The 21,069-nt window shown below is 48.1% G+C and overlaps 9 protein-coding genes and 2 long non-coding RNA genes across 16 annotated transcripts; 7 read left to right on the top strand and 4 right to left on the bottom strand.

Annotated features, from left to right (window-relative positions):
• Positions 1-17: 17 nt before the first annotated feature.
• On the bottom strand, positions 18-5,583 carry LOC136200299 (uncharacterized). Of its 2 annotated transcripts, XR_010673334.1 has the most exons (6): positions 5,254-5,583; positions 4,733-5,060; positions 3,477-4,674; positions 1,252-1,879; positions 954-1,194; positions 18-897 (listed from the first exon to the last, which is right to left on the bottom strand). It is a non-coding gene; the product is annotated as an uncharacterized lncRNA (long non-coding RNA). The 2 variants fall into 2 exon arrangements; XR_010673333.1 differs by having other exon boundaries at positions 954-1,879.
• Positions 323-1,357, top strand: LOC136200297 (aquaporin-8-like). Its single transcript, XM_065990678.1, has 4 exons — positions 323-608; positions 668-794; positions 841-1,061; positions 1,119-1,357. The coding sequence occupies exons 1-4, from the start codon at positions 388-390 to the stop codon at positions 1,318-1,320; spliced, it is 771 nt and encodes a 256-aa protein (XP_065846750.1). The 5' UTR covers positions 323-387; the 3' UTR covers positions 1,321-1,357.
• LOC136200295 (nucleoside diphosphate kinase homolog 7-like) lies at positions 1,521-3,480 on the top strand. The gene is made up of 13 exons (XM_065990673.1): positions 1,521-1,710; positions 1,766-1,870; positions 1,919-1,980; positions 2,034-2,074; positions 2,132-2,201; positions 2,256-2,306; positions 2,364-2,452; positions 2,498-2,563; positions 2,631-2,683; positions 2,735-2,893; positions 2,942-3,010; positions 3,065-3,166; positions 3,230-3,480. The coding sequence occupies exons 1-13, from the start codon at positions 1,606-1,608 to the stop codon at positions 3,368-3,370; spliced, it is 1,113 nt and encodes a 370-aa protein (XP_065846745.1). The 5' UTR covers positions 1,521-1,605; the 3' UTR covers positions 3,371-3,480.
• On the top strand, positions 3,457-5,717 carry LOC136200291 (uncharacterized). The gene is made up of 16 exons (XM_065990670.1): positions 3,457-3,597; positions 3,647-3,833; positions 3,887-3,960; positions 4,013-4,133; positions 4,184-4,261; positions 4,311-4,363; positions 4,420-4,492; positions 4,543-4,589; positions 4,636-4,685; positions 4,741-4,804; positions 4,861-4,950; positions 5,001-5,067; positions 5,129-5,214; positions 5,268-5,318; positions 5,368-5,454; positions 5,508-5,717. The coding sequence occupies exons 1-16, from the start codon at positions 3,502-3,504 to the stop codon at positions 5,553-5,555; spliced, it is 1,272 nt and encodes a 423-aa protein (XP_065846742.1). The 5' UTR covers positions 3,457-3,501; the 3' UTR covers positions 5,556-5,717.
• A 249-nt stretch (positions 5,718-5,966) lies between these two features.
• On the top strand, positions 5,967-8,241 carry LOC136200287 (uncharacterized). Its single transcript, XM_065990664.1, has 2 exons — positions 5,967-7,912; positions 7,974-8,241. Exons 1-2 carry the CDS (start codon positions 6,065-6,067, stop codon positions 8,049-8,051), a joined length of 1,926 nt encoding a protein of 641 aa, XP_065846736.1. The 5' UTR covers positions 5,967-6,064; the 3' UTR covers positions 8,052-8,241.
• Positions 8,242-8,302: 61 nt separating this feature from the next.
• Positions 8,303-9,892, top strand: LOC136200292 (uncharacterized). The gene is made up of 2 exons (XM_065990671.1): positions 8,303-8,546; positions 8,646-9,892. The coding sequence occupies exons 1-2, from the start codon at positions 8,362-8,364 to the stop codon at positions 9,649-9,651; spliced, it is 1,191 nt and encodes a 396-aa protein (XP_065846743.1). The 5' UTR covers positions 8,303-8,361; the 3' UTR covers positions 9,652-9,892.
• On the bottom strand, positions 9,673-11,788 carry LOC136200296 (uncharacterized). 3 transcript variants are annotated; one of them, XM_065990676.1, is made up of 10 exons: positions 11,310-11,788; positions 11,079-11,264; positions 10,821-11,026; positions 10,651-10,758; positions 10,514-10,602; positions 10,316-10,464; positions 10,143-10,256; positions 10,043-10,081; positions 9,889-9,993; positions 9,673-9,837 (listed from the first exon to the last, which is right to left on the bottom strand). In XM_065990676.1, exons 2-10 carry the CDS (start codon positions 11,151-11,153, stop codon positions 9,784-9,786), a joined length of 939 nt encoding a protein of 312 aa, XP_065846748.1. In that variant the 5' UTR covers positions 11,154-11,264; positions 11,310-11,788; the 3' UTR covers positions 9,673-9,783. The 3 variants fall into 3 exon arrangements, with proteins under 3 accessions (XP_065846748.1, XP_065846747.1, XP_065846746.1); XM_065990675.1 differs by having other exon boundaries at positions 11,314-11,788; XM_065990674.1 differs by having other exon boundaries at positions 11,079-11,788.
• On the top strand, positions 11,479-11,905 carry LOC136200298 (uncharacterized). Its single transcript, XR_010673332.1, has 3 exons — positions 11,479-11,625; positions 11,678-11,755; positions 11,810-11,905. It is a non-coding gene; the product is annotated as an uncharacterized lncRNA (long non-coding RNA).
• Positions 11,899-18,124, bottom strand: LOC136200282 (ATP-binding cassette sub-family C member 3-like). 3 transcript variants are annotated; one of them, XM_065990652.1, is made up of 24 exons: positions 17,774-18,124; positions 17,332-17,502; positions 17,156-17,275; positions 16,979-17,107; positions 16,733-16,929; positions 16,574-16,688; positions 15,976-16,527; positions 15,855-15,920; positions 15,657-15,794; positions 15,288-15,607; positions 15,108-15,234; positions 14,881-15,057; positions 14,661-14,828; positions 14,531-14,614; positions 14,403-14,484; positions 14,088-14,350; positions 13,879-14,030; positions 13,253-13,825; positions 13,079-13,205; positions 12,930-13,031; positions 12,733-12,879; positions 12,349-12,674; positions 12,104-12,298; positions 11,899-12,049 (listed from the first exon to the last, which is right to left on the bottom strand). In XM_065990652.1, the coding sequence occupies exons 3-24, from the start codon at positions 17,156-17,158 to the stop codon at positions 11,941-11,943; spliced, it is 4,152 nt and encodes a 1,383-aa protein (XP_065846724.1). In that variant the 5' UTR covers positions 17,159-17,275; positions 17,332-17,502; positions 17,774-18,124; the 3' UTR covers positions 11,899-11,940. The 3 variants fall into 3 exon arrangements, with proteins under 3 accessions (XP_065846724.1, XP_065846725.1, XP_065846726.1); XM_065990653.1 differs by having other exon boundaries at positions 17,757-18,114; XM_065990654.1 differs by lacking the exons at positions 11,899-12,049; positions 12,104-12,298 and having other exon boundaries at positions 12,441-12,674; positions 12,741-12,879.
• On the top strand, positions 17,764-19,282 carry LOC136200293 (decapping and exoribonuclease protein-like). The gene is made up of 5 exons (XM_065990672.1): positions 17,764-18,496; positions 18,562-18,638; positions 18,692-18,827; positions 18,884-18,978; positions 19,074-19,282. The coding sequence occupies exons 1-5, from the start codon at positions 17,780-17,782 to the stop codon at positions 19,186-19,188; spliced, it is 1,140 nt and encodes a 379-aa protein (XP_065846744.1). The 5' UTR covers positions 17,764-17,779; the 3' UTR covers positions 19,189-19,282.
• Positions 19,179-21,069, bottom strand: LOC136200290 (uncharacterized). Its single transcript, XM_065990669.1, has 9 exons — positions 20,753-21,069; positions 20,591-20,695; positions 20,310-20,540; positions 20,070-20,189; positions 19,878-20,006; positions 19,779-19,821; positions 19,645-19,732; positions 19,525-19,597; positions 19,179-19,463 (listed from the first exon to the last, which is right to left on the bottom strand). The coding sequence occupies exons 1-9, from the start codon at positions 21,047-21,049 to the stop codon at positions 19,275-19,277; spliced, it is 1,275 nt and encodes a 424-aa protein (XP_065846741.1). The 5' UTR covers positions 21,050-21,069; the 3' UTR covers positions 19,179-19,274.

Here is a 21,069-nt window from a genome sequence, read left to right as displayed (position 1 = left end):
GGGTTACTTCCGGGTTTATTAAATAAAAATGACATGGCTCCACTACGTTGTGCATTCGCGGGCAGTTTTTTTCCATGGCGGGGTCTTGCCCAGAACCCCCGGACTGCGCCACGGGAATTCTACTTGCACTCTACAACAAGCTACGTATAAAAAAAACTATGTGTCATTGTTCCAGATGCGGCGCACGTGCTGTATACCGACGCTCTATGCGCGTGACGTAAGCAGTGACGAGGGCGCTCACGTTTTCCATGCACGTAGAGATCACGTTCTCCCCGAGGGCAACAAGCCGTTTGAAACGCAATGACAACAGTTGGAGCTTCAATGGAGACGGGCGACGACCACAATCAGCTTGTCGATCCGAACCTAAAACCCCCGTCTCGACTAAGAATGTCGACGTCGACTTTAGGCAGCAATCGTCCAATCGACTGGTGGAGAGTTCTCATCCAGCCAAGCCTCGTCGAATTCATCGCCACCACTCTCTTCGTCTTCGTTGGCACTTCGTCTGCCTTACAAACAGGCAACCAGAGTTCAAACGCTCCTGTAATCAACGTAGCTTTTGCTACAGGGATAGTCGTAGCAACCTTGATATCCGCTCTGGGACCGATAAGGTGACCTTCACTCCTACGCGTGCCTCAAAACAAAAGCTTCCCTTTTCTCCCCTATGCAGTGGATGCCACATAAATCCAGCGGTAACGTTGGGAGCGTTCTGCAGTGGACTAACGGCTCCCGGAGTCGCGGTTGCTTATATTGCGTCACAGCTGACAGGTGGCGTAGTAGGAGCAGCGTTGACGAGAGTAAGTCTTAATAATTCCGAGATCAATTTATTGATTTTTCGTATAGGCGGTTGTTAGCATGGAGAGCGCCGATTCGGTGAACTCAACTCACTGGCCACTGACTCTGAATCACGAGTCCATTAACGCCTCTCAAACCCTGGGAGTGGAGATTATTCTTACGTTTATGCTGATGCTCATCATACTGATGACTGACGCCGAGAGCGACAGCACAAACGCGATGGCTCCACTCATAATTGGTCTCACCGTTACAGCAGCAATATTAGCCGGGTTAGTAAAAAAAATCCTAAATTCAAAAGTCCAGTTTTTATAATGTGGTTGATTTAGAGGAAACAAATCTGGTGCCAGTATGAATCCCGCGAGAAGCTTTGGTCCAGCTGTGGCTTTCGGAATTTATAGCAACCTGTACATATATTTCATTGGTCCTCCCATTGGTGCTGTCATAGCCTCGTTGCTCTACCGATTCGCCTTGACTAAAAAGAAACTTCCCGTGCCCTTTTATTCGAGCTTTAGTCGATCCACAGCGTAGGAGATTGGTGACGTAATAAAAAATAGTCTACAGTGTATACCTAGGAAATAAAAAATGAATTGTCTACCTTCGAATGCAAACGTGACGCTGCACGTATTGAACGACGAGCGGATGCTCTCTCCCACAAGCGACGCTCTCCCACGAAAGCGGACGCTCTCAGCGTGTTTTTCCAACCTGTCTACTGCGCATGTCTTACGCTACCGTAAGCCACCTGTTGCATAGCAACTACCGCTCCGTTTGCTCCGCTTGCGAAACGAAGACTTTCTGCCGTCTTTTCAGCATTCAATGGAAGAGAGATACGCTTTTATCGCCGAATGGTACGACGCCAACGCGTCGTTGACGAGGCGTTATCAATTTTTGTACTTCCCGTCCGATAACGCCATCGAAATGGTACGTACCGTTGGAATCAACTCTTTTTCTGTTGCATCCGAGATCGATCGTCTAGTACGACATCAAAAATCGACGAATTTTCTTGAAACGATCGAAATTCGAAGCCATCAAGCCGGAACAGCTCTTCATCTCCTCAGTCATAAACGTTCACTCGCGACAGGTGATCCAACTGTAAGAAAAAAATCAGAAAAAATAAACAGAAGTTCAGCTAACTCTTGTGGACTACGCTGACGACTTTACAAGAACAAAACTGACAAACAGAACAGAACGGTTATCTCTCTAAATATTCGAAGGCAAAATTCCTAAACTTTTTGGGGGGATAGAACTTTGGCTATTATTAAACCAGACGCAGTTTCAAAAATGGGTTCGTTAATAATAAATTCGAAATTCGAAATTAGATAAATGCATACCTCTATTATAGGCACTATTCTTGATATTATTGCCAACGAGGGATTCAGTCTTTGCCACGTTAAGATGGTGCGTTTATCAAGGTATTAATAAAAAACGTTGGTGTTGATTATTTGATTATTTACTGCTCGTTGCAGAAAAGCTGCAGCAGAATTCTACGCAGAACACACCGGAAAACATTTCTTCGAGTCAGTTACGAAATATTTTTTCGGGTTGTCTAGACACTGACTTCTTTTCGTGTCTAGTCAACTTCTTGATTTCATGACTAGTGGGCCTGCTGTTGCCATAGAACTAATGGCACCAAATTGCATCAGAAAATGGAGACAACTAATAGGCAAATACAACCCATAAATAAAACAAATAAGCAATTCTTTTCTAGGTCCCACAAACCCAGCGAAAGCGAGAGAAGAGTCTCCAGGCAGCATCAGAGCCAAATTCGGAACAGGTATAGAACCCCCCCCCCCCCCCCCCCCCCCCCCCACAAGGGGAGTTCTACTTATATTTTATTTTAGATGGGACTCGAAATGCTTGCCATGGATCAGACTCTCCTTCTTCTGCTGAACGGGTGGGGTACCTAAAATTCAGTTCCTATGTCTCCGTAATTTTTCTCGTTTAGGAAATTGGGTTCTTCTTTCGTCGAGACCACAGCAACATTGCCCAATTTTCTAACTGCACTCTGGGCATTATAAAACCCCACGCCGTTGCTAGTGGTCTAGGCGGGAAAATCATCAACGAAATTCAAGCGAAAGGATTTCAAATATCAGTTTTGGAAATGGTACAGTACCCATTCAAAGTAGGGATCCTATTTTAACAGTCTAAATAGTTTTTCCTCGAACGAGCAAACGGTGACGAATTTCTCGAAGTTTACAAGGGAGTCGTCAGTGAGTACACAGTAAGTAATAATTGAAATTGAAAAAGGGCTACTCTGCTATTTTTTCCCCCTTAGCAAATGGTCGCCCAGCTTTGCTCTGGGCCTTGCATTGCCATGGAAATCGTAGCGGAAAATGCTCCGACGGAATTTCGAGAAATCGTGGGACCGTCCGATCCCGTATCTAATTAAATAAATAAATAACCCCATTTTAATTAAAATTTAATTTTTTTCTGCTTTTAGGAAATTGCACGACATCTGAGACCTCATACTCTACGGGCCATGTTTGGAAAGGACAAAATACAGAATGCCGTTCATTGTACCGATTTGCCGGACGACGGCGTTCTCGAAGTCGAATATTTCTTCAGAGTGCTACAGAATTAACACCGGAGATCTTTACAACGAAGACAAAAAACCGCCTTTCTCGAGTTTGGGAGTAATTAAGCGTGTATCGTGTAAACTTCCCTATCCACAGTACAGTAGAGCTTACCGAGTATTGTCCCGGATATCAGGTCATGAAACTCGTCGTTCTCTTCGCTTTCTGCCTCGTTCCTGCGTCGCTGGGCTTCTCGTGGCCCGACAACGTGACCCAGCATTCGGGATACATCAACGTGAGGAAGAAAATGGATTGAATTAGGCCTAGATTCCTTTTCCCCGAAGGTGAATCAAACACACGGCGGCGAAATGTTCTATTGGATGTTCGAAAGTCGTCAAAGCCCGGCGAAAGATCCGCTCATTCTCTGGCTAACCGGCGGACCGGGCTGCGCGAGCGATTTGGCACTTCTCGCCGAAAACGGCCCCTTTCTCATGAACGAAACGTCAAAGGAGCTCTACTACAATGACTACGGTTCGACGAATGATTTTCTGAATGGTTTCGATTCTTACTTGGCTAATAAAAAGGCTGGAATTCGTTTGCGAATCTTCTCTACGTCGATCAACCTGTGGGTACGGGATTTTCCTACGTCGCCGATCCGGTGCGTCAGAAATCCGTAGTACTATACTTCGACTTCGTGATCGATGAATTAGGAGAAGCACGTTTTCAATGAGAACGAAGTGGCGCAGGATCTGCTCACTTTCATGACGAAATTCTATACTCTCTATCCTCAGTATTCCAATGTAGATCTCTATATCATAGGAGAAAGCTATGGTAAGAATATCAGCTTTGATTAATAACCAGTTCTGACCCTCCTTGCCTAGCTGGTCACTACGTTCCAGCCACAGCAGCTCTCATTATGAAGAGCGACTCTTTGGCCGCACGAAACCTAAAAGGAATAGGTTCGTATTATTGATTATTAATTTTTGGGTCAATAAATGATGCCACTAGGCATCGGAGATGGCTGGGTTGATCCTCTTCATCAGTACCACTCATACGGAGACGTGAGTGCAATCCTCATCAACCAAAAGCTAATAAAAGGGGTTTCTATACATTCTAGTTTGCCTATGCACAAGGACTGATAAACGAAGCGGAATACGCAGCAGCCAACGCCTCATTCGACGTTTGCAAAGGTAAGCTCACTCAATATGATAGCAAGCAATGCCAATCTGCTCACCCAAAGGACTCATACTGACAAAATTATGGCCTGTTGCACTTGAGGAATGCCAGGTTCGTCACTTCAATTTTCTACCCGAATTAAATCATTTGAGAATAGACTGTGCTCGAGGGTGTCATAGCTGCAGCCGAACTCAAACTAAAGAGAAGGTTTCTTCTATAGAGAAACCGAATAACCCACGTGATAATTACAGTACCTTTATAGCATAAACTTATATGATGTGCGTAAGCCTTGTTCTGATCCTCCCTTGTGCTACAACTTTGATGCGGTATATTGGCCTCAGAGACGGATCTAGTCTACTTTTCTCACTGGTCTGAACTTAAGGTGACAGAGTTTCTTAATCGTAAAGACGTCCAAGAGGCTCTCGGTGTGAGTAGAGCGTGGGAGAGCTGCAGCCAGCTCGTTCACTTGTTTGTGAGTCGTCCAACGCCTGTTAAATTTATTATTGACTTTTCATTGGTTAGATGTTGGGCGATTGGATCTCGGCTTTTGATGACGACGTTGCTGCTCTGTTGAATGCTGGCCTAAGAGGTAAATTTATTAAATATTTAATTAGTCTGCGAATTGATGACGTTTCTCTTTTCTCTCTCAGTTGTCGTCTACAGCGGAAAATATGACCTCGTTTGCAACTACTTCGGCGGTAAGGACTGGGTTTCAAATATGAAGTGGCGCGGACAGGTATAATAAAGGCTATTGATACTTTCATTTTCTTCTCACCTGTTTGCATTTAGGAAAACTTTAGCAAAGCCCCTGTGATGAAATGGACGGTCGACGGAGCTGAGGTGAGAACAGCAAACTGCAGAGTGAAATAGAAACTTGTTCTGTGCGTAGGCTGGACAGGCTCAAAGTGCCGATGGCTTGACGTTTCTCGCCGTAGACAACGCTGGCCACTTGGTTCCAATGGATCAAGGAAAGAACGTGAGAGGACTTTCGTAATTTTTCGATTCTTTGTTGCCTGACACATTTCTTAGGCATTGGATATGGTGCATAGGCTGCTGAACAACCTGCCGTTCAATTAGCACAGCTGAGGATCGTTTCTGGCGTGGCCTGCAGGAGAACATTGTTTTGTAAAGCGTAATTAAAGCGCTAGATCGGGATTACCTGTAGCCAAATTGTTGTTAGTTTTTTTCCGTCTTATGTTAGCTAATAATGTGTTTTGTGTAAGCTTTGATGTATCGTCACTTGCCGTGCACCGTTCGTTCCTTTCTGTTCGCCTTTTCCCTTTCAGAAGTCCCCGTTTAAATTAATTAACTCATAATATCACTCCGCCGGTGGTCGTTTGCTGATTTGAGAGCGAAAGGGGATTTTCAATGACGTCGAGAGCACGCACTTGCGTCGTGCACAAACAAGAGTGGTGCAATCATGGGGGAAAAGCCCTCAACGTTTGGTATAAAGGTGTGGGGAGATGACTCATTGTCCCAGTTTCCGCCTGGCAGCCCGAACCAAAACGCACTCCGCGTAAAACGCGTCTATATTACAGTGCAAAATAGACCGTGCCCAGGGGACTTAATCACGCTCACAGAGCCATATGTCTTCCGAATTCCCTGTTCATTTCGACTTCCATCCCCCAAGCCCAAAGGGATGGTCGATAAAGGGGGCAAAAATCGAGCGAATTAACGGCCACGATAGGCCCGTTATTCTGTACCGCCACGCTAAAGTCAATTCCGTCGACTCACCGACGCAAAAAGACCTCGCCGCTGCCTTGCGACTTGCCATCGAATGCAAGCGCCCTGAATTCGTTTTCTTGGACATTCCCGACGGTCATCCCTTTGCCGGGCAACAGTACTGCCGCTATTCGCCGAAGTGGCTTCGCGGTACAAACTTCGGAAAGGTGATGTACGAAGGCGATCTCGCCATGAAAGAGCTCACCCACGACGTTCGCACTGCGGAGGACGGGTCCTACGTCACATGGCAAAGCACGTCGAAACTGCGGGGGCTGAGATCCAGTTTCGATTTCCCCTCTATTCCGGGCCGGGCTCCTTTCTATTTGTCGTGTAGGAGCGTCAACGTGTCGCGCAACAGCGACTCGATTATCTTCCCAGATGACCCGAAAATGGAGATTATGCTCGCAAATAACCCCGGCTACTGGGAATACATAAGCAGCATTTACGACAACGTCGCCTACCACGACGCCCCCGAGCTCGAGCAAGTGAAAGAGCTCCCAAAATTGATACTAGTCGCTGAGTGGCTGATTGAGAAGGGAGTGCGCATCGACGACAACTGGCTGAAAAAGAACACTGAACGCGAAGCGGCTCTTTGTCCTACCGTTCGTCATTCGCCCGGTCCGCATTCAGCTGAGAAGAACGAAGTGGCTCTTCTTTCTTTGCCCGACGACGTCGTCGCTGTTCTCAAGGCTGGCTTGGAGAATATCTTCCATCTGATGATTCAAGGGGAACTAGAGAGTCTTCAGAACAAGCTTGAAGACTGCGATGCTCAACTGAATGTACCTGATAAAGTTGACGTTGAGATCACCGACGTCACGATGACCAACGAAGGAAAATTCAGCATCGAAGCCGTGAAGTCATTTCAACGAAACGGCGAAACAGTGAGAAAAGTCCGCTCAACATTTCGCGCTGCCATTGACGACGACGACTTCGTCTGCGCCGACCTTTCGCCTCAAATGCCATTAGGAATCGGCCGAGACGGCACACTCCTCTGCCCGGACGTCAGTTCATGGAAAGAACTGAAATCAGAAGTCATCTTTCCTTTCTTCAGCGGCATCTGCGCTCAAAACGACGATGAAGAAGTGGGTTGGGAAGCCCAGCGACAAGCATGGGGAGGCTGCAGCATGAAATCATTTGTTGCTGAGCCAAGGAGGTCTCGCCCAATCCCCAAAGGCACTCCATGCGGTCCCGGCTACATGCAGTACCCCAATGGTGTTGTTGGCGCCGCGGCCGGTCTCCACGGCGAAGTGGGCGTCGCTTGCGTCGGTCAGCCGGTCCAGGCAGCTAAGAAATTGCCCAAGGCTTTCGAGCCATCGCGCGATGTCAGCTACTCCGCTCCGCTGGCGGCGCACAACGAGAAATTGAGAAGATCTGGCAAAGGAGACCAAGTCTTTGGCCAGATGAATCCCGCTTCTAAGACGGGATATGTGCAGAGCGAAAAGTCTGGCGCGGCAGTTCGAGGTGTGAAGGCGTCCTTCTCCAAGACCGAAGAAGTTCTGGAAGGACCTGGAAAAGGATCAAAATCGCGTCAATACGGAGCTTGCTGCATTCCTCAATTGGTTACCGGAAATGAAGGAATTATGGTCTGGGGCTCTGATCCTCAAGATGCAGATTCCGTCACAAGTGGAACGGATAAGTGTTCCATCTGCCTTGAATCTTTGAAGTCAAGGAACTTGGGCGTCTTGGAATGCAATCACATGTATCATGATAAGGTACAACAGTCTCAGTAATACCTCAATAAAAAATATAATGTTTTTCTCTTCTTTTCTCTAGTGCATTGAGGAGTGGCTCCAGAGGAACAGTACCTGCCCTGACTGCCGCCAGCCCTCGGCAGTCCGCTATATGAAGTAGACGTGTGACTGTAGTCGTGTTTTTTGTCTCGTCTCAATTTTTTTTTGCTTCAATGTTGTTATTCCTAGCCCCAAAAGAAAAGATTGTGAAATGCATGCCTCTACTATTTAGTACAAATTATTCTACGATTTTTAGATTTTCAAATTGTGCTCAGAGATATCTATAGACAATGAGAGCATTGCATTGAGCAAAAAAACTGATGAGGCCACATACAGTAACACCCACGTTTGAGGGAGGTGTCGGCACCCGGATTAGAGATCCATTACTCATCGTCCGCGGACGTTCAGTTCAGCAAAGGGATACGCGCGCAATGCCACACGGATCGGGATCTCACGGTGGCGGACACCACGGCGGCGGACACCACGGCGGCGGCGGCTGGGGCGGACATCGCGGCTGGGGCTCTCATCGTCATCATCATCGCAGATACGGCGGTAGCTATTACGGCGGCGGATCGGTGTACTTCGGAAGAGGAGGCCGCTGCACGCCGAAAACCTGGTACAAAGCGCGAATCTTCTGAGCATGCAACCTAGATAAATAGCACGTGACTATTGATCGTCAGAGTACTTACGTGTACATCTCTTCTCTTCTCCGCAGTCTCGTCATCTTTTGCATCGTGCTGGCTATCGTCGCCACCGTTGGTCTCGTTGCATCGAGCCAAATACTTCGCTACAATGTCTACGGCTCGCACACGTTCTCAATCGCACCGCGCGATATGGTCGTTCTCGACACTTCGACGCGTTTCTGCGACGGCGTGCGACTCGTCGACGAAAATCAGCGCGGCTACGTCTACCTCTACGTTTTTCCCTCCGAGCCACCGTTGTCCAAATGGCTTCTCACAAATTTGACAGTCGATAATCAACAGATTCAACCGGGCTCTTACCAATACTGGTACTATTACTTCAACAAGGGCTCAACAGCAAATCTGAGCACGTGCGCGCGGCCGAGCATCGATTTCAACGTTTTGAAGGGTGTGGATAACTTCAATTCTTGGAGCGGAAAAGATGACAATGATTTCAATTATTTCTATCGAAGCTACTTCAGCGGCGAGTGCGCTCAAAATCCGGAAGAGCCAAATCCTGTGAACGGAATCGCTACACTGAACATGAGAGATCGCAATCAATATTATTTCATATTTGACAATACCGATTACTTGACTTCCAACGTCGATTTCACGTTGCTACTAAATCGAACCATGTATGACCTGACTGCTTTGCCGTCGTCGAGTTGCCATGCCAACGGAGCCTGCGATCTGCCTCTCAACTACGCTTCGAGTCAGTTCGTCGTTGTCGTGGCAAACGACAGCGGAGCGGAAGCACCGGACACGAACGTCGATATCACGTGGTCGTGCAGCGAGCGGAGTTGGTACTACGGGGCCCTATTCGGAGGAATTGGCGGCGGAGTCATCGTAGTGATTATTGGCATCGTTTTTCTCTGCATCTGGTGCCAGTCGTCAAAGTCGACGTCTTCTACCACAGGTCACAATGACTTTGGTGAGAGAACCACTTTGGTCACCAGTTCGCCGTCTGCACCGCCGCCGTCGTCTTCGTATTCGGATCCTGAGCAAAAACCGCCGAGCTACAATGAAGCAACTAACATGTGAGAAACTATTGCGTGGCACTCTGACTTCTCATACACATACCCAAGACACCTATTTTCCCTCTCTTATTTGATGGTGTGTTTTCATGTTCGTGATATATAGATATATATAGACTATATCGTGTATCATATTTCGCTACTTTTTCTTCTTGTTTGGTTCGTTGATGCTCAGCCCTCGTTTGATTTGAGGCTAGAAAAGAAATCCTCGTTCGCGCGAGACAAAAAAATAGAATACTTTTACCTTGCATATGAAGAAGCGGCAAACCAAGTCAGAAGCGACTGACATAATAGCGGCGGCGTTGTCGAACTCGCCGCAGTAGTTGGGAGCGCTGAAAACGGTCACAAGCTGCGGAACACATAAAGCAAAAAATCATTAACCCCATTGTCTCATCAACCTTTCTCTTCTGAAAAAACTGATAGCCATCCTCAACAACCTAAAGGCAAACAGGATAACAGTATTGTTCTTTTTTAATTAAAAGACCGATGAAATCGAACCTGGTGAGCGCGAGCTATCAGACTGAAATCGTGCTTCTCCAAAAACTCCTTCACCACATCTCGTCCAAAGCAGAAGGACACGCCACGATCGTTTTCTCCCCACCCGGTTATATCCTAGCAACGCAATACTATTAATACCTTATATCGTCGCCGCACGGGGGACCGTGTCTCGCCTCGTCCGGATCCGACCAGAGAAGATCGCACAGAAATCCGGAATTGGGAACATCAATTGGCCTCTCAATATCTCGTATTTGATCGAGATCGACCAAATCGGGAGAGAGACCGCCGTGCATGCAGAAAATCGTTCCTTCGACGATAGCCGCTGCAAAACATCCAATAACGAATTTTAATTGATCTGTATATAGATGTACCTATAGGCAAGCAGTTGAAACAATCGGTGAACGTCTTCCACAGTTTGATGTTATAGCGTCGTTTTACTTCGTCATAAAAGCCGTATACTCTATATAAAAAATACCTATTTTCAAAATCAAAACTATGGGTACGGTACCTATTGATGCTCGCACACTCGTGATTCCCACGAAGCAGAAAAACGTTCTCAGGATACTTGATTTTATAGGCGAGAGCCAAACAAATCGTCTCCAAGGACTTTTTTCCTCTGGAGACCCCCCAAAAAATAAACAAACGGTTGCCACTCTTTTTTTTTCGACGTCTGGGTACCTGTCGACGTAATCCCCAAGGAAGAGATAGTTACTATCCGGCGGATATCCAACCGTATCGAGCTGACGCAGAAAATCCTCGTACTGACCGTGCAGATCGCCGACGATGTTGACGGGAGCTGCGATTTCGAGCAGACACGGCTGATCGAGAAATATTTGCCGAGCCGTCTGGCATAGTTTACGAACGGTCAGCTCGGGCAAGGAAACCTGAACAGTGCAATTTTGCTGTGCGCGAGTGAAAACACGCAGACAGCGCCACCTGTCTTCCTGGTGTCTCTTTGATCGAGAGCAGCTTCTCGATCACTGAATCGACGTCCAATTCTTTCACGGCCATTTCGGTTAGCGACGGCGGTCGGGATTGCCACAATGGGACTCGAGCGTGACGCCCATTGGTCACGCCTTCTTTGAATAAATTTGGTTGCTAAGGCGAATTGGATAGCGCGCGCTAAACCAGTTTGTAAATCCGATTTTTGATGTACAGTGTACTGACATGCACGCCTCGACGGGTGACCGGCTTTGATTGGCTCGTCTAATCGATTTAACCTTAGCGACCGCTTTGGTGAAACAGAAACACTCCGTGGCGGCGACGCTGTCTAGTGTTTCCGATGTCTGATTGCTTTAGAATAATACTAGGACTGCAAGCTAGACGTTTTTTACCATTCAGAGCGAGGGAGCTGAGCAAAAGGAGCGACTCGGCCCAACGCGCGCTAACGCCTTCGTAATGTTGAGAAAATCGGTCGATTTCCTAAAAGTGGCTTGGGAAAGGCAGCCTGTGCTGTTTGTTTCGGTTCTTATGGGTGTCGTGGGTAAGACGAGTCGGTCACAAAAGAGCCTACCTGTCTCAATACCGCTCTACAGGCCCCCTTTTGGTGATCGCCGGACCAGGGACCAAAGCGAGTCAAAAAGAGCGACTATCCGTTCCCAGATCCTATCCTCGTACGGTTCTCGATATCGCAAAGTCTTCTGCTCTTCCTAAACGAAGCTATTTAGTGCCAGAAGCGAAAGAAGCGACGAGTTGAGAGAGAACTTACTTGCGCCGTAATTCGATGACGTTGTACAAATAAAAATAAACAAACCCGTCTCTTATCCGGCTCTTTTATTGTCAGTAGAGCAAATAGATACTAAGCCAAACCAGCCTTTCGTGCCAGAGAGTAGAATAGTCCCTGCTTGGCCAGAAGACTTTCGACGGTGTCCAATTCAGCAATTTCACTTTTCTCTAACACTAAAACACTTGAAAAAGAGAGAAAAAACTACATCGCGGCCTTTCTAGAGAAATCGTCTCACCGATCGCTTCCCATGATTGTATTCAGCCTATGAGCGATGGTGAGAACCGTGCAGTGGGCGAATTCCGCGTGCAGCGTCTCCTGAATGACTTCGTCCGTTTCCATGTCGACAGACGCCGTCGCTTCGTCGAGAACGAGTATTCTCGATTTGCGCAAAAGTGCTCGAGCCAAACAGACGAGCTGACGCTGACCAACACTAGAAAAAATAATTTAAAAAATAATATAAGATTATTTTTTCGATTTTACCTGAGATTGCTTCCTCCTTCCGGTATGATTGAATCGAGACCTCGCTCCAAGTCTGGAAGCGTGTGCATCAATCTCGCCTTTTTGAGAACGTGCCAAAGTTCGGCTTCCGAGTGAAGAAATCGTGGATCCAAATTGAAGCGCAACGACCCAGAAAAGAGAACGGGATCCTGGGGTATGATCGTCAAATTCGATCTCAAATCGTTGAGTCCGATCGTCGCCACGTTGACGCCGTCAATGAGTATCGCTCCCAACGAGGCTTCGATGACGCGGAATAGGGCCAGAGTCAGCGACGATTTTCCGGCTCCCGTTCGACCGACGATGCCAATCTAATAGAGAAATAATACAGACATTACGTTTTATTTAGGCTCTAGTATTATTCTTTACCTTTTCACCTGATCTGATCTTACAACTGATGTTTTTCAATATGAGCGGCTGTCCTTGACGATACCTAGCGGAATACGATCGAAATTCGATTTCTCCTCTGTGAGGCCAATCTCTGGGCGGTCGTCTATGCGGAATAATGCCAAATCCCTACAAAGGCATTCGGGTACAGAGCAAAAGAATTTGAATTTTACGCCTACTTCGGTTTCTACTTCGTCGTACTCTCGTAAGCGTTCTAGAGCAACGAGATTCGTTTCGAAGAGTGACGCCGAGTTCAACAACCCAGTCATTAGTCCAAAAAACTAAAAGGATGAGAGGTAAGACTAAATTATCTGCGCCAACTCCGCACCCCATATCCGCTACTGAGAGCCAAGCCAACGTAACCAGCAGACTGACTCCCGCGCAAAAAAACAACCAACAAAGCGACGGAGAAAGTGATGACAGCGGCGAGGAATTCGAGCCTCACTCCAATCCATCTGCAAAAATTAATAAAAAATGAAAAACTTCTTCTAGAAACCCTCACCGTGTTCCGCTCGTAAAATAAAAGAAACAGCGTTGCTGCACGTCGGCGAGTCGATCGTTCTCGGCGACGAGCGCGTCGACGCGACGAAAAGCGCGTACGGTGCTCGCGCCCTGCATCGTTTCGCCGATCAGCGAAAAGAGCGGCGAACGGCTCGCGGCGCGCAAACGACGCAGCTGACGCGACGAAGCGACGTAGAAGCGTTGAAGAAGAACGTAGACGGGAACGACGACGACGGCGACGACGACGAAGGCCGGAACGGCGAGAGCGATGACGACGAGACTGCCGACGCTGGCGACGGCGACGGCGACGAGTCGCTGAAAGGAATCGGCGAGAATTCCGTCGACGATGTAGACGTCCTTCGCGAAACGAGCGACGACGCGACCGAGAGGGGTGACGTCGAAGAAGACGAGCGGAAAGCGAAAGACGCGCTCGACGAGACGACGGTGGATCGTCGCCGACGCGTTGCCCGCCGTACGAGCGAGAAAAAGGCCGTCGACGAAGAGAAAGAGGCCGCCGAAGATGGCGGACGCGCAATAGATAAATCCGTACAACGCCTCGTTGTAGTCCTTCGATCTGCAATACAGATAAATTAAACTAATCAATTTATATATTTTCTTCATTTGCACTTTGTCTCCGATGTGCTCGTGTCCGTCCACTCGGCGAGCCAGACGTTGCCAAACGTCGTACAGCCCATGCCAATAAAAACAAAGAAAAGAAACATTATAGCCGAAAGAAGTCCGCCAGCTTTTAAATAGTCGACAAAGACTCTAAATTTCACCTTAGAAAATAACACTAGAATACATAAACCCTTATTTCTATTCTTCTTCTTTTTTACCGTTCCTGTTTCGAGTTGCTCGTCGTCGGTTAGAGCCCCGTTGCCGTCGCCCGTTTCGTCGCCCGTCGTCTCGTGCGTTCCCGTGGCGAGAAGAGGAGATCGTTCGCCGGCGACGAGCGGACTCACTCCCACTCGTCGTCGTCGTCTCTTCTTTGAAACGGGAAGTAGATGAACTTCGCCGCTGCTACGCCAAGCCCAGTGTTGGGATCGAGACAATTCGCACGACGTGTCGTCGATCGTCGCATCCGACGTGACGCAGCTAGCTGCCAAACAAAAAAATCAATGTACTTTTAATTAAGAGTCTATGTATAATACCATCTGCACTGGGTTGAGAATATTCTTCTAAATACTCGGCAAAATCTCCGCCTCTTTCTTTCAACTCAGAATACGATCCCAGCTATATTAATTGATCAATTTAGAGAGGTTTTGCCCTGTGCTCTTACCTGTGACACGCCTCCGTCTTTCAGCACGAGAATCAGATCTACTCGAGGCATAAATGTCAAGCAGTGAGTGACCAGTATGATCGTCTATTAAGTAAATAGCATCATCCTTTCTTTCTTATTAATTTCTTGCCTTGTTCTTTAGTAGTCCATGTGAACCGATGACTTTCTCGAAAATTCGCTTGCCTACTTGCGAATCGACGGCGCTGAGCGGATCGTCGAGGAGGTAGACGTCCGCCTGGGCGTAGACAGCTCGCGCTAGACTAATCCTCGTTCTCTGCCCACCACTGAGATTAACTCCCTAAGAAAAAAAAAGTTTTTTTAATTAAAAAAATTGATAATGTTGTGCCGACCTTTTCTCCAATTTCAGTTGAATCTCGCGCCGGCAGAACGTCGAAATCCGGTTCAAGTGCACAGGCTTTGACGACGCGTCGATACCATTTCGAATCAAAGGCGTTGCCAAAGAGAATGTTCTCCTTCACGGTGGCATTTCGTATCCAGGGCACCTGGGAAACGTAAGCAACGGAGCCCTAAAGAAAAGACCATTGATGCATTTTCCCACGTCGTGCGTCTCACCCACGGCAACGGTCAACGATCCTGATGACTTGACCATATCGCCCAACATAGCCGAAAGAAGACTCGACTTGCCAACGCCCACTTGACCGACAACCGCCAGCAAAGTACCCTCTCGAATTCTCAAACTCAAACTAAAAAGATCAATAAATAAAAATACTAATCTTCGCTCTCTCTTTTTTCTTACCCTTGAAGAATTGGGCTCTCGTAGGCGCACCACTTAAAATTTCCGTCGTCGATTCTCACGGCGTCTTGAATCTTCTCGTCGCCCGGTTCCCGTCGCGTTCGTTCTATCCACTCGACCGACGTCTCGTCGACGTCCTCGCTCGCCAGAAATTCGTCGAGACGTCGACAGGCGGTGAGCGATTGAGCGAACGCCGACAGGGCGACGGGAATGTTGATCAGCGACGCGTTGACGAGCGAGACGAGCGTGACGACGACGAACGCCGTTTCGGCGTCGAGTCGATGATGCGACGCGATGTACGTGACAAGAGCGACGATTTGAATCTGAAAGATAAATTTTAAATTGTGCACTTAGGCGATGGAGTGAACGTACGAAGACAGGAATGCTAGTGAGTATAGCAACAAGTGATCCATTGACAATCTTACTGCGATAAATGTACTGAAGCTCGTCATTTCGCATCTCGTCGATTCTCGACGTAAACGCCCATTCCCAGGCATAGAGCTTCACTACCTTTTAGCGACATAAAGGAAATAGATTAACATTATTAAACATAAAGAAAATAGATTTCACTTTTATTCCACTCAACGCCTCTGTGGTTGTTCTCAAACGTTCGTCTTTGATGCGCATCTGACTGTCCTAAAAAACGAAACAAAGGAGTCTCTTTCTAGCATACAGACTCTCAACTCTATACCTGATATCGCTTGAGCATTCCAAGCAGACACACCAATATAGGCAAGAAAAACGCCAAGGCAATGAGACAGTAGAGCGCCGACAAACCGACAATCGTCCCCATATACGCCACGGCGACAATCGTACAGACGACGGCACCAAAAAACTGCGGCACGCGAGGATAAAACTCCATAATACGTTCGGCGTCGGCCGCGAGAAGATTGACTATATCCCCCGTGGCAAAAACGCGTCTCGCGTTGGCGCTCAATCGAACGAGCTTACGATAGACGATTCCGGTGAGCGCCGCTCGCGCTCGCATGCCGGCGACGTTGGCGTACTGTTGACTGCGATGCGCGGCGAGCGCGTTCGCGAGGCAGACGACGAAGAGGAGCGCGGCGACGACGACGCCGTGCCACGTCGGCGTTTTCGTCGCGTCGGCGCGACTGAAGTTGATTAGGACGTCGACGAATAGGGACGGGAGAACGGCGAATGGGACGGCGGCGAGTTGGAGGAGAATGGCGGAGAGGAGAAGACGACGCGAAATCGACCAGAGGGCCGGCACGACGCGGCGAGACTGAGAGCCGAAATTATTTAATTAGAAAATATATATTGTTTTTTACTTTGTTTTTCCATGCTGTCGTAAATGAGGCGACGATATCGGTCGTCGTGTGATCGACGCTTAAGCCGGGCAAGTCGCTTTCGGTCAGCGGTCGTTTAAAACCCGTGTATATGATTCTAGAGAAAGAATTGCGAGGCGAAAAGTCGATATATAATTGAACTTGTTCATCCACGAATAGGTGACGTTGGACAGGAAACCGGCACTGTCGGCGGGACACGGAACCGGCTGATCGTCATCGCCGTCCGTCCAGCCGATCGGCTTCCAATTGGAAAAACACGAGGCAATGAAGGAAAAGCCGAACAAGGCCAGTTGAACTCCGGAGAGCGCTAACCGGAGTTCAGAGCGAAATATTGAGTCCTAGATATAACTAAAGTCTACTGTTTGAAGTTTTGAGTGAGTGTTTTACCTCTAAAAGATATGTAGCTCGAAGACGAACGGCTCCGTAGACGCAAATCAACATCCAAAATATGAACAATACGCCAGACGATCGTTTCTTACGCGCGCGATTCATTCTCGTTGCTAAGCCAACTACGGTCTGAGGGGAGGTAGTCAAAAAAGAAGGCTTAGGGTCCTTCGTTTTTACCATAGCGCTCACAAGGATCAAAGGGGACAGATATTCATAGGAGGCGATTGCGTTGGATTTGCCGTAAACGGCTGCCGCCAACTGGAATAGACCCAGTCCAATAATAGCACCAATCAGAGCCTATCAATCGCCAAGTGTAGATTTTTCTAATTATAAAATCTTTACTCGCTCTCTACCAATTTGGTGTAATAAACTGATTTAACGGTAGTAACCCAACGGGGATACGAATTGCGTTGGCCGAGAAGAAAATCGCCGATAGACGCGAGTGCAAGAAAGAGAAAGGGAACAGAAAGAAAAGCGGTGTCGACGAAGCAGAGAGTGAAATCCCACGCCGAACCATCTATGTTCTACACGAGAAAAAGAGACAGATAGGCTTTGTTTTCTGTCTCCTGATTTTGTACCCAAAAGGTAGATACGGGTCGACATATGGCGTCCATGCACACAACTGGCCTCCCAAAGTGCAACTGACTTAAAAATAGCGTAAGGACCCATATTTATACATGATCTTATCACGTGGTAAAAGTTGCCTAATTACTACGTACGCGCGCCTCTATGGGTTTCGAATTTTCGCGCCACTGTCTCTTCTACTAAGCATGCCCACCCGTCAAACACCCGTACAAAGCGATGAAGCGACGAGACGGCGACGACGACGAAGCGGGAGCCGAAGCCAAACGAAGCCGATTGGAATCGGAGCTCCCGTTGGCGTCGTTTCGAGTCGATCCGATTTCGCGCTTCGGCGAGAACGCCTGTCCGACGTACGGAAAACCGATCGAGCTTGGCGCGTACTCGCTCGACTGGAACGGCGCGTTTCACGACGACGCGCGCTGCCGAAAGGTCTACGAGCCGCCGCCGACGGAGAAACCGATCGCTTTCGACCTCTCCGTCGGCTACGACGAGTTCGTGAGCAAGAACGAAGACGAGAAGCACTATCTCAATCCCATTTTGAAGTGGATACGTCGAAAGGATGCGAAGGATAGCGCGCGCGGACGAAAAGTCCCCTACGATGTCGTCACATGGCGCGGGCAATTGACGCGTATGATGTGCACGCCGTACGAGCGACGCGAACCGTGGGCGATGGCGGCGACGCTGTTCGACGGCACCGTCTACGTCGCCGAATTCGAAACGGAAGCGGCGCGGAAGCGACGACGCGAGGCGACGGATCGAATGAAATTGATGTGCTATTGGGGTAGAAAATTTGAAGACTACGTGTCTCGTATGGAAAGCTCAGGGGACGACTCGACGAAGCCAGTGAATGAGATGGAAGCGTACTGTAGTGTCGCTTCGACAAAATTTGGAGACATTCGAATTTTGATGTCAGGTGAAGTGGATTGCTATGAAAAGGCGAGAAACGGGGGGCCCCTAGTTACCTATGGCTAAAACCTTGGCAACCGAGTTTTCTTTATCAGGAAAATTCGAACCAATACGTTGAGTTGAAGACGAGTCGGCGTATTGACAGAGAGCACCAAAGGCGTTCCTTTTTGAAGTACTGTTTGTTTATACACTGTCGTCTCATTTCCAATCGTCTTCGTTTTTCAGGTTCAAAGTCATTCGTTGGTGGGCCCAATCATTTCTAATTGGCGTCCCGAAGATTGTCTGCGGTTGGCGAGACGACGACGGCATTGTGAGTCGACTTGAATCCTTCAAAACGCTCGAACTGCCCCGACTCGTTCGCGTGAGAGTTTTTTTATAGATTCAATATAACGCGTATCACATTTGTTTCGCTCGCAGGACAAACGCGATATGTGGGATCCGACGGTCTGCCTAAACTTTAGCCATCGATTACTGACGTGGATTCGAAGCGTCGTCACTGAAGACGATCCAACGTAACTAAAAAGATAAACTCGCCTACGTTGCTATGGTCACCCCCTAAGCTAAAAAATCTTATGGGTGACCATGGCATATAATGTGATTCCTCTAGAATGGCCTATCTCATTGAATGGAAGCCTCCCTTTCGAGAAGTCACCATACAACCAATGCCCAAGCACAGTCAATACACTTTTCTACCGGACTGGTATACCAGGGATGGGGACTAAAAAAGCCTTTTTTATCTTTCGCCCACTGACACTTTTTTACGCAACTATGCCAGCTAAAAAAAGACCCCCTTCTAAAAAATTGAATTTCACGATACCTGCGCTTCGTCATCATCGTGATCATCATCATTACAGCACGTGATTTCATCTTCCCTGTTTCGTTCCCAAAGCAGTTCGAAATCTCCCTTGGCAGAGTGGTACAACGTCGATGACGATTCGCAGTGCCAGACGGGCGTATCCTCGTTTCCTTGATCGTAGAAATGCGGCTGGTAAATCATCTAAGAAAAAGAGAGAGCAACGCTCTCGTTTCCGTGGATACACGTGCCATGCGACTCTCACCTCCTTATCGGTTCTACAATAACTAAAAAGCATTGCGCCATTCTTCACTTTGCGAAGAGTTATGTATTTGGAACTAAGATAGAAAATGCACTTGAGTTCTAACTAGGTCTTTGTGGGTACCTTCTAGCCAGAGCTGCGTAGAACGTTGAAACGTCGTCAAGAGTCAATCTTAGAGCCTCAAGTTGCTTTCCCTTTAAGCTAACCAAATCTAAAGACCACATTATTAGAACGAATTCCCTTTCAAAGCCTCGTACTAGAAAGTGCTGGATTGTCTTTATCCATCATCAGAATTCTCACCTAAAAATAATAACCTCTATTAATTTTTATGACAATGAACAGAGAGTTGTTCTTACGTCGCACTGTTTAGCAGCAGCCACCTTCAAATCGTCCTCGTACTTCTTCCATCTTCTCAACGTCGTGCCCATGATGTCCACGTGAGTCGAATGTTGAATCGTTTCGCCGAGAGTGACGCCTCCCCTTTGCTGTCGCGAAAGGAGAGAGTAGATAAGAAGAACGCGCGAACCCCTCTGAAAATTCCTCCTCACCCTAAGATCATGCATCTTGCCAAAGTACATTGGAGCCGAGCAGATTCGCGGCTGAAACTTGGCAAACGCATAGTCAGTCTTCCACTCCTGTTCTGCTAACGAATCAATAGCATTGGCAACCTGAAAATTTAACGACTTAGATGAGATGTTGCCTATGTACAGTATAGGTCACCCTTATACTGTTGTATGGATACGTCTACGTGGGGTGGGGTTTTAGGAATGCAAACAAGGCACACCTACCTGTTGAGCGTACTTTCCCTGAAAGAGCGGCGTCGGATTCAGCGTATACTCGATCAGACGCTGATCGGCGACGTCGAACGGGACCCGATCCCCTTTCTGAATGAGACAGATGACAGGAAGACCGACGCACTGGCGTAAAGCGAGTTCGTAGAAGACGTTCGGATTGAGCGACGTCAGAACGGCGATACAGAGGTCCCAATTGAAGACGGCGTCGTAAACGACGTCAGTGATCTAAAATTGGACAGGATTCGCGTTTGTTTGCTAAATTTTTCCGTCCTCACCCCGCCGACGTCCGATTTCATGTCCGATCGCACGCACTCGATGTTTCGCGAGTGCGTCGCCGGCATGATGATGAAGGAGAGAACGTCGTCGGCGTGCTGGCGTATCTGTACGAAGGCTGCGAGTCATCCGCGTAAGGAAAGTAGGCGTGGTCTCTTCCTCACCTCCGATCCTTCGGGTCCGATGGGCGATAGAACGAAGCAGCGCTTGTGCTCGCTCTCGCTTTCGCCGTCGTCGTTTTCGCCGATCGTCATGTCGCGATGATGCATGCCGTAGTAGTAATCGACGACCATGCTCGCGTCGCCGTCGCCCGACGGACGAAAAAGAGCAGAAGTCGCCGAGCGATGCATGGTGGGATGATGGACGCTGAGCTCGTGGCGTAGCGGCGTACTGTGGTGGTGCGATCGAGACTGCGACGACTGCGAGCGGTGGTGATGACGATGTTTGTGTTGATTGCTCATAAAGTATCTCCGCGAGACGA

Source organism: Oscarella lobularis, chromosome 2 (genome assembly GCF_947507565.1).
Source record: "Oscarella lobularis chromosome 2, ooOscLobu1.1, whole genome shotgun sequence".
NCBI lineage: Eukaryota > Metazoa > Porifera > Homoscleromorpha > Homosclerophorida > Oscarellidae > Oscarella > Oscarella lobularis.
Note: the sequence above shows the minus strand (reverse complement) of the source record. Positions and strands in the feature narration are given on the sequence as shown.

What these genes read in the sequence shown, in the direction of transcription:
- LOC136200297 (XM_065990678.1), top strand. Translation starts at nt 388, where the DNA reads ATGTCGACGTCGACTTTAGGCAGCAATCGTCCAATCGACTGGTGGAGA. An exon ending in TCCGCTCTGGGACCGATAAG is followed by an intron (nt 609 to 667) that starts GTGACCTTCACT and finishes TCCCCTATGCAG; the next exon opens with TGGATGCCACATAAATCCAG. An exon ending in ACAGCAGCAATATTAGCCGG is followed by an intron (nt 1,062 to 1,118) that starts GTTAGTAAAAAA and finishes TGGTTGATTTAG; the next exon opens with AGGAAACAAATCTGGTGCCA.
- LOC136200295 (XM_065990673.1), top strand. Translation starts at nt 1,606, where the DNA reads ATGGAAGAGAGATACGCTTTTATCGCCGAATGGTACGACGCCAACGCG. An exon ending in CCGATAACGCCATCGAAATG is followed by an intron (nt 1,711 to 1,765) that starts GTACGTACCGTT and finishes TCGATCGTCTAG; the next exon opens with TACGACATCAAAAATCGACG. An exon ending in CAGAGCCAAATTCGGAACAG is followed by an intron (nt 2,564 to 2,630) that starts GTATAGAACCCC and finishes ATTTTATTTTAG; the next exon opens with ATGGGACTCGAAATGCTTGC.
- LOC136200291 (XM_065990670.1), top strand. Translation starts at nt 3,502, where the DNA reads ATGAAACTCGTCGTTCTCTTCGCTTTCTGCCTCGTTCCTGCGTCGCTG. An exon ending in AGCATTCGGGATACATCAAC is followed by an intron (nt 3,598 to 3,646) that starts GTGAGGAAGAAA and finishes TTTTCCCCGAAG; the next exon opens with GTGAATCAAACACACGGCGG. An exon ending in TTTCCTACGTCGCCGATCCG is followed by an intron (nt 3,961 to 4,012) that starts GTGCGTCAGAAA and finishes TCGATGAATTAG; the next exon opens with GAGAAGCACGTTTTCAATGA.
- LOC136200287 (XM_065990664.1), top strand. Translation starts at nt 6,065, where the DNA reads ATGTCTTCCGAATTCCCTGTTCATTTCGACTTCCATCCCCCAAGCCCA. An exon ending in ATCACATGTATCATGATAAG is followed by an intron (nt 7,913 to 7,973) that starts GTACAACAGTCT and finishes TCTTTTCTCTAG; the next exon opens with TGCATTGAGGAGTGGCTCCA.
- LOC136200292 (XM_065990671.1), top strand. Translation starts at nt 8,362, where the DNA reads ATGCCACACGGATCGGGATCTCACGGTGGCGGACACCACGGCGGCGGA. An exon ending in CGCTGCACGCCGAAAACCTG is followed by an intron (nt 8,547 to 8,645) that starts GTACAAAGCGCG and finishes TCTTCTCCGCAG; the next exon opens with TCTCGTCATCTTTTGCATCG.
- LOC136200296 (XM_065990674.1), bottom strand. Translation starts at nt 11,153, where the DNA reads ATGGCCGTGAAAGAATTGGACGTCGATTCAGTGATCGAGAAGCTGCTC. An exon ending in AAGAGACACCAGGAAGACAG is followed by an intron (nt 11,027 to 11,078) that starts GTGGCGCTGTCT and finishes TGCACTGTTCAG; the next exon opens with GTTTCCTTGCCCGAGCTGAC. An exon ending in CTTGGGGATTACGTCGACAG is followed by an intron (nt 10,759 to 10,820) that starts GTACCCAGACGT and finishes GGGGGTCTCCAG; the next exon opens with AGGAAAAAAGTCCTTGGAGA.
- LOC136200282 (XM_065990652.1), bottom strand. An exon ending in AGGCGTTGAGTGGAATAAAA is followed by an intron (nt 15,795 to 15,854) that starts GTGAAATCTATT and finishes TGTCGCTAAAAG; the next exon opens with GTAGTGAAGCTCTATGCCTG. An exon ending in ACAATCATGGGAAGCGATCG is followed by an intron (nt 12,050 to 12,103) that starts GTGAGACGATTT and finishes CTCTTTTTCAAG; the next exon opens with TGTTTTAGTGTTAGAGAAAA.
- LOC136200293 (XM_065990672.1), top strand. Translation starts at nt 17,780, where the DNA reads ATGAAGCGACGAGACGGCGACGACGACGAAGCGGGAGCCGAAGCCAAA. An exon ending in CAAAGGCGTTCCTTTTTGAA is followed by an intron (nt 18,639 to 18,691) that starts GTACTGTTTGTT and finishes TTCGTTTTTCAG; the next exon opens with GTTCAAAGTCATTCGTTGGT. An exon ending in GTCACTGAAGACGATCCAAC is followed by an intron (nt 18,979 to 19,073) that starts GTAACTAAAAAG and finishes TGATTCCTCTAG; the next exon opens with AATGGCCTATCTCATTGAAT.
- LOC136200290 (XM_065990669.1), bottom strand. Translation starts at nt 21,049, where the DNA reads ATGAGCAATCAACACAAACATCGTCATCACCACCGCTCGCAGTCGTCG. An exon ending in TGAAATCGGACGTCGGCGGG is followed by an intron (nt 20,541 to 20,590) that starts GTGAGGACGGAA and finishes GTCCAATTTTAG; the next exon opens with ATCACTGACGTCGTTTACGA. An exon ending in GCAAGATGCATGATCTTAGG is followed by an intron (nt 20,007 to 20,069) that starts GTGAGGAGGAAT and finishes CTTTCGCGACAG; the next exon opens with CAAAGGGGAGGCGTCACTCT.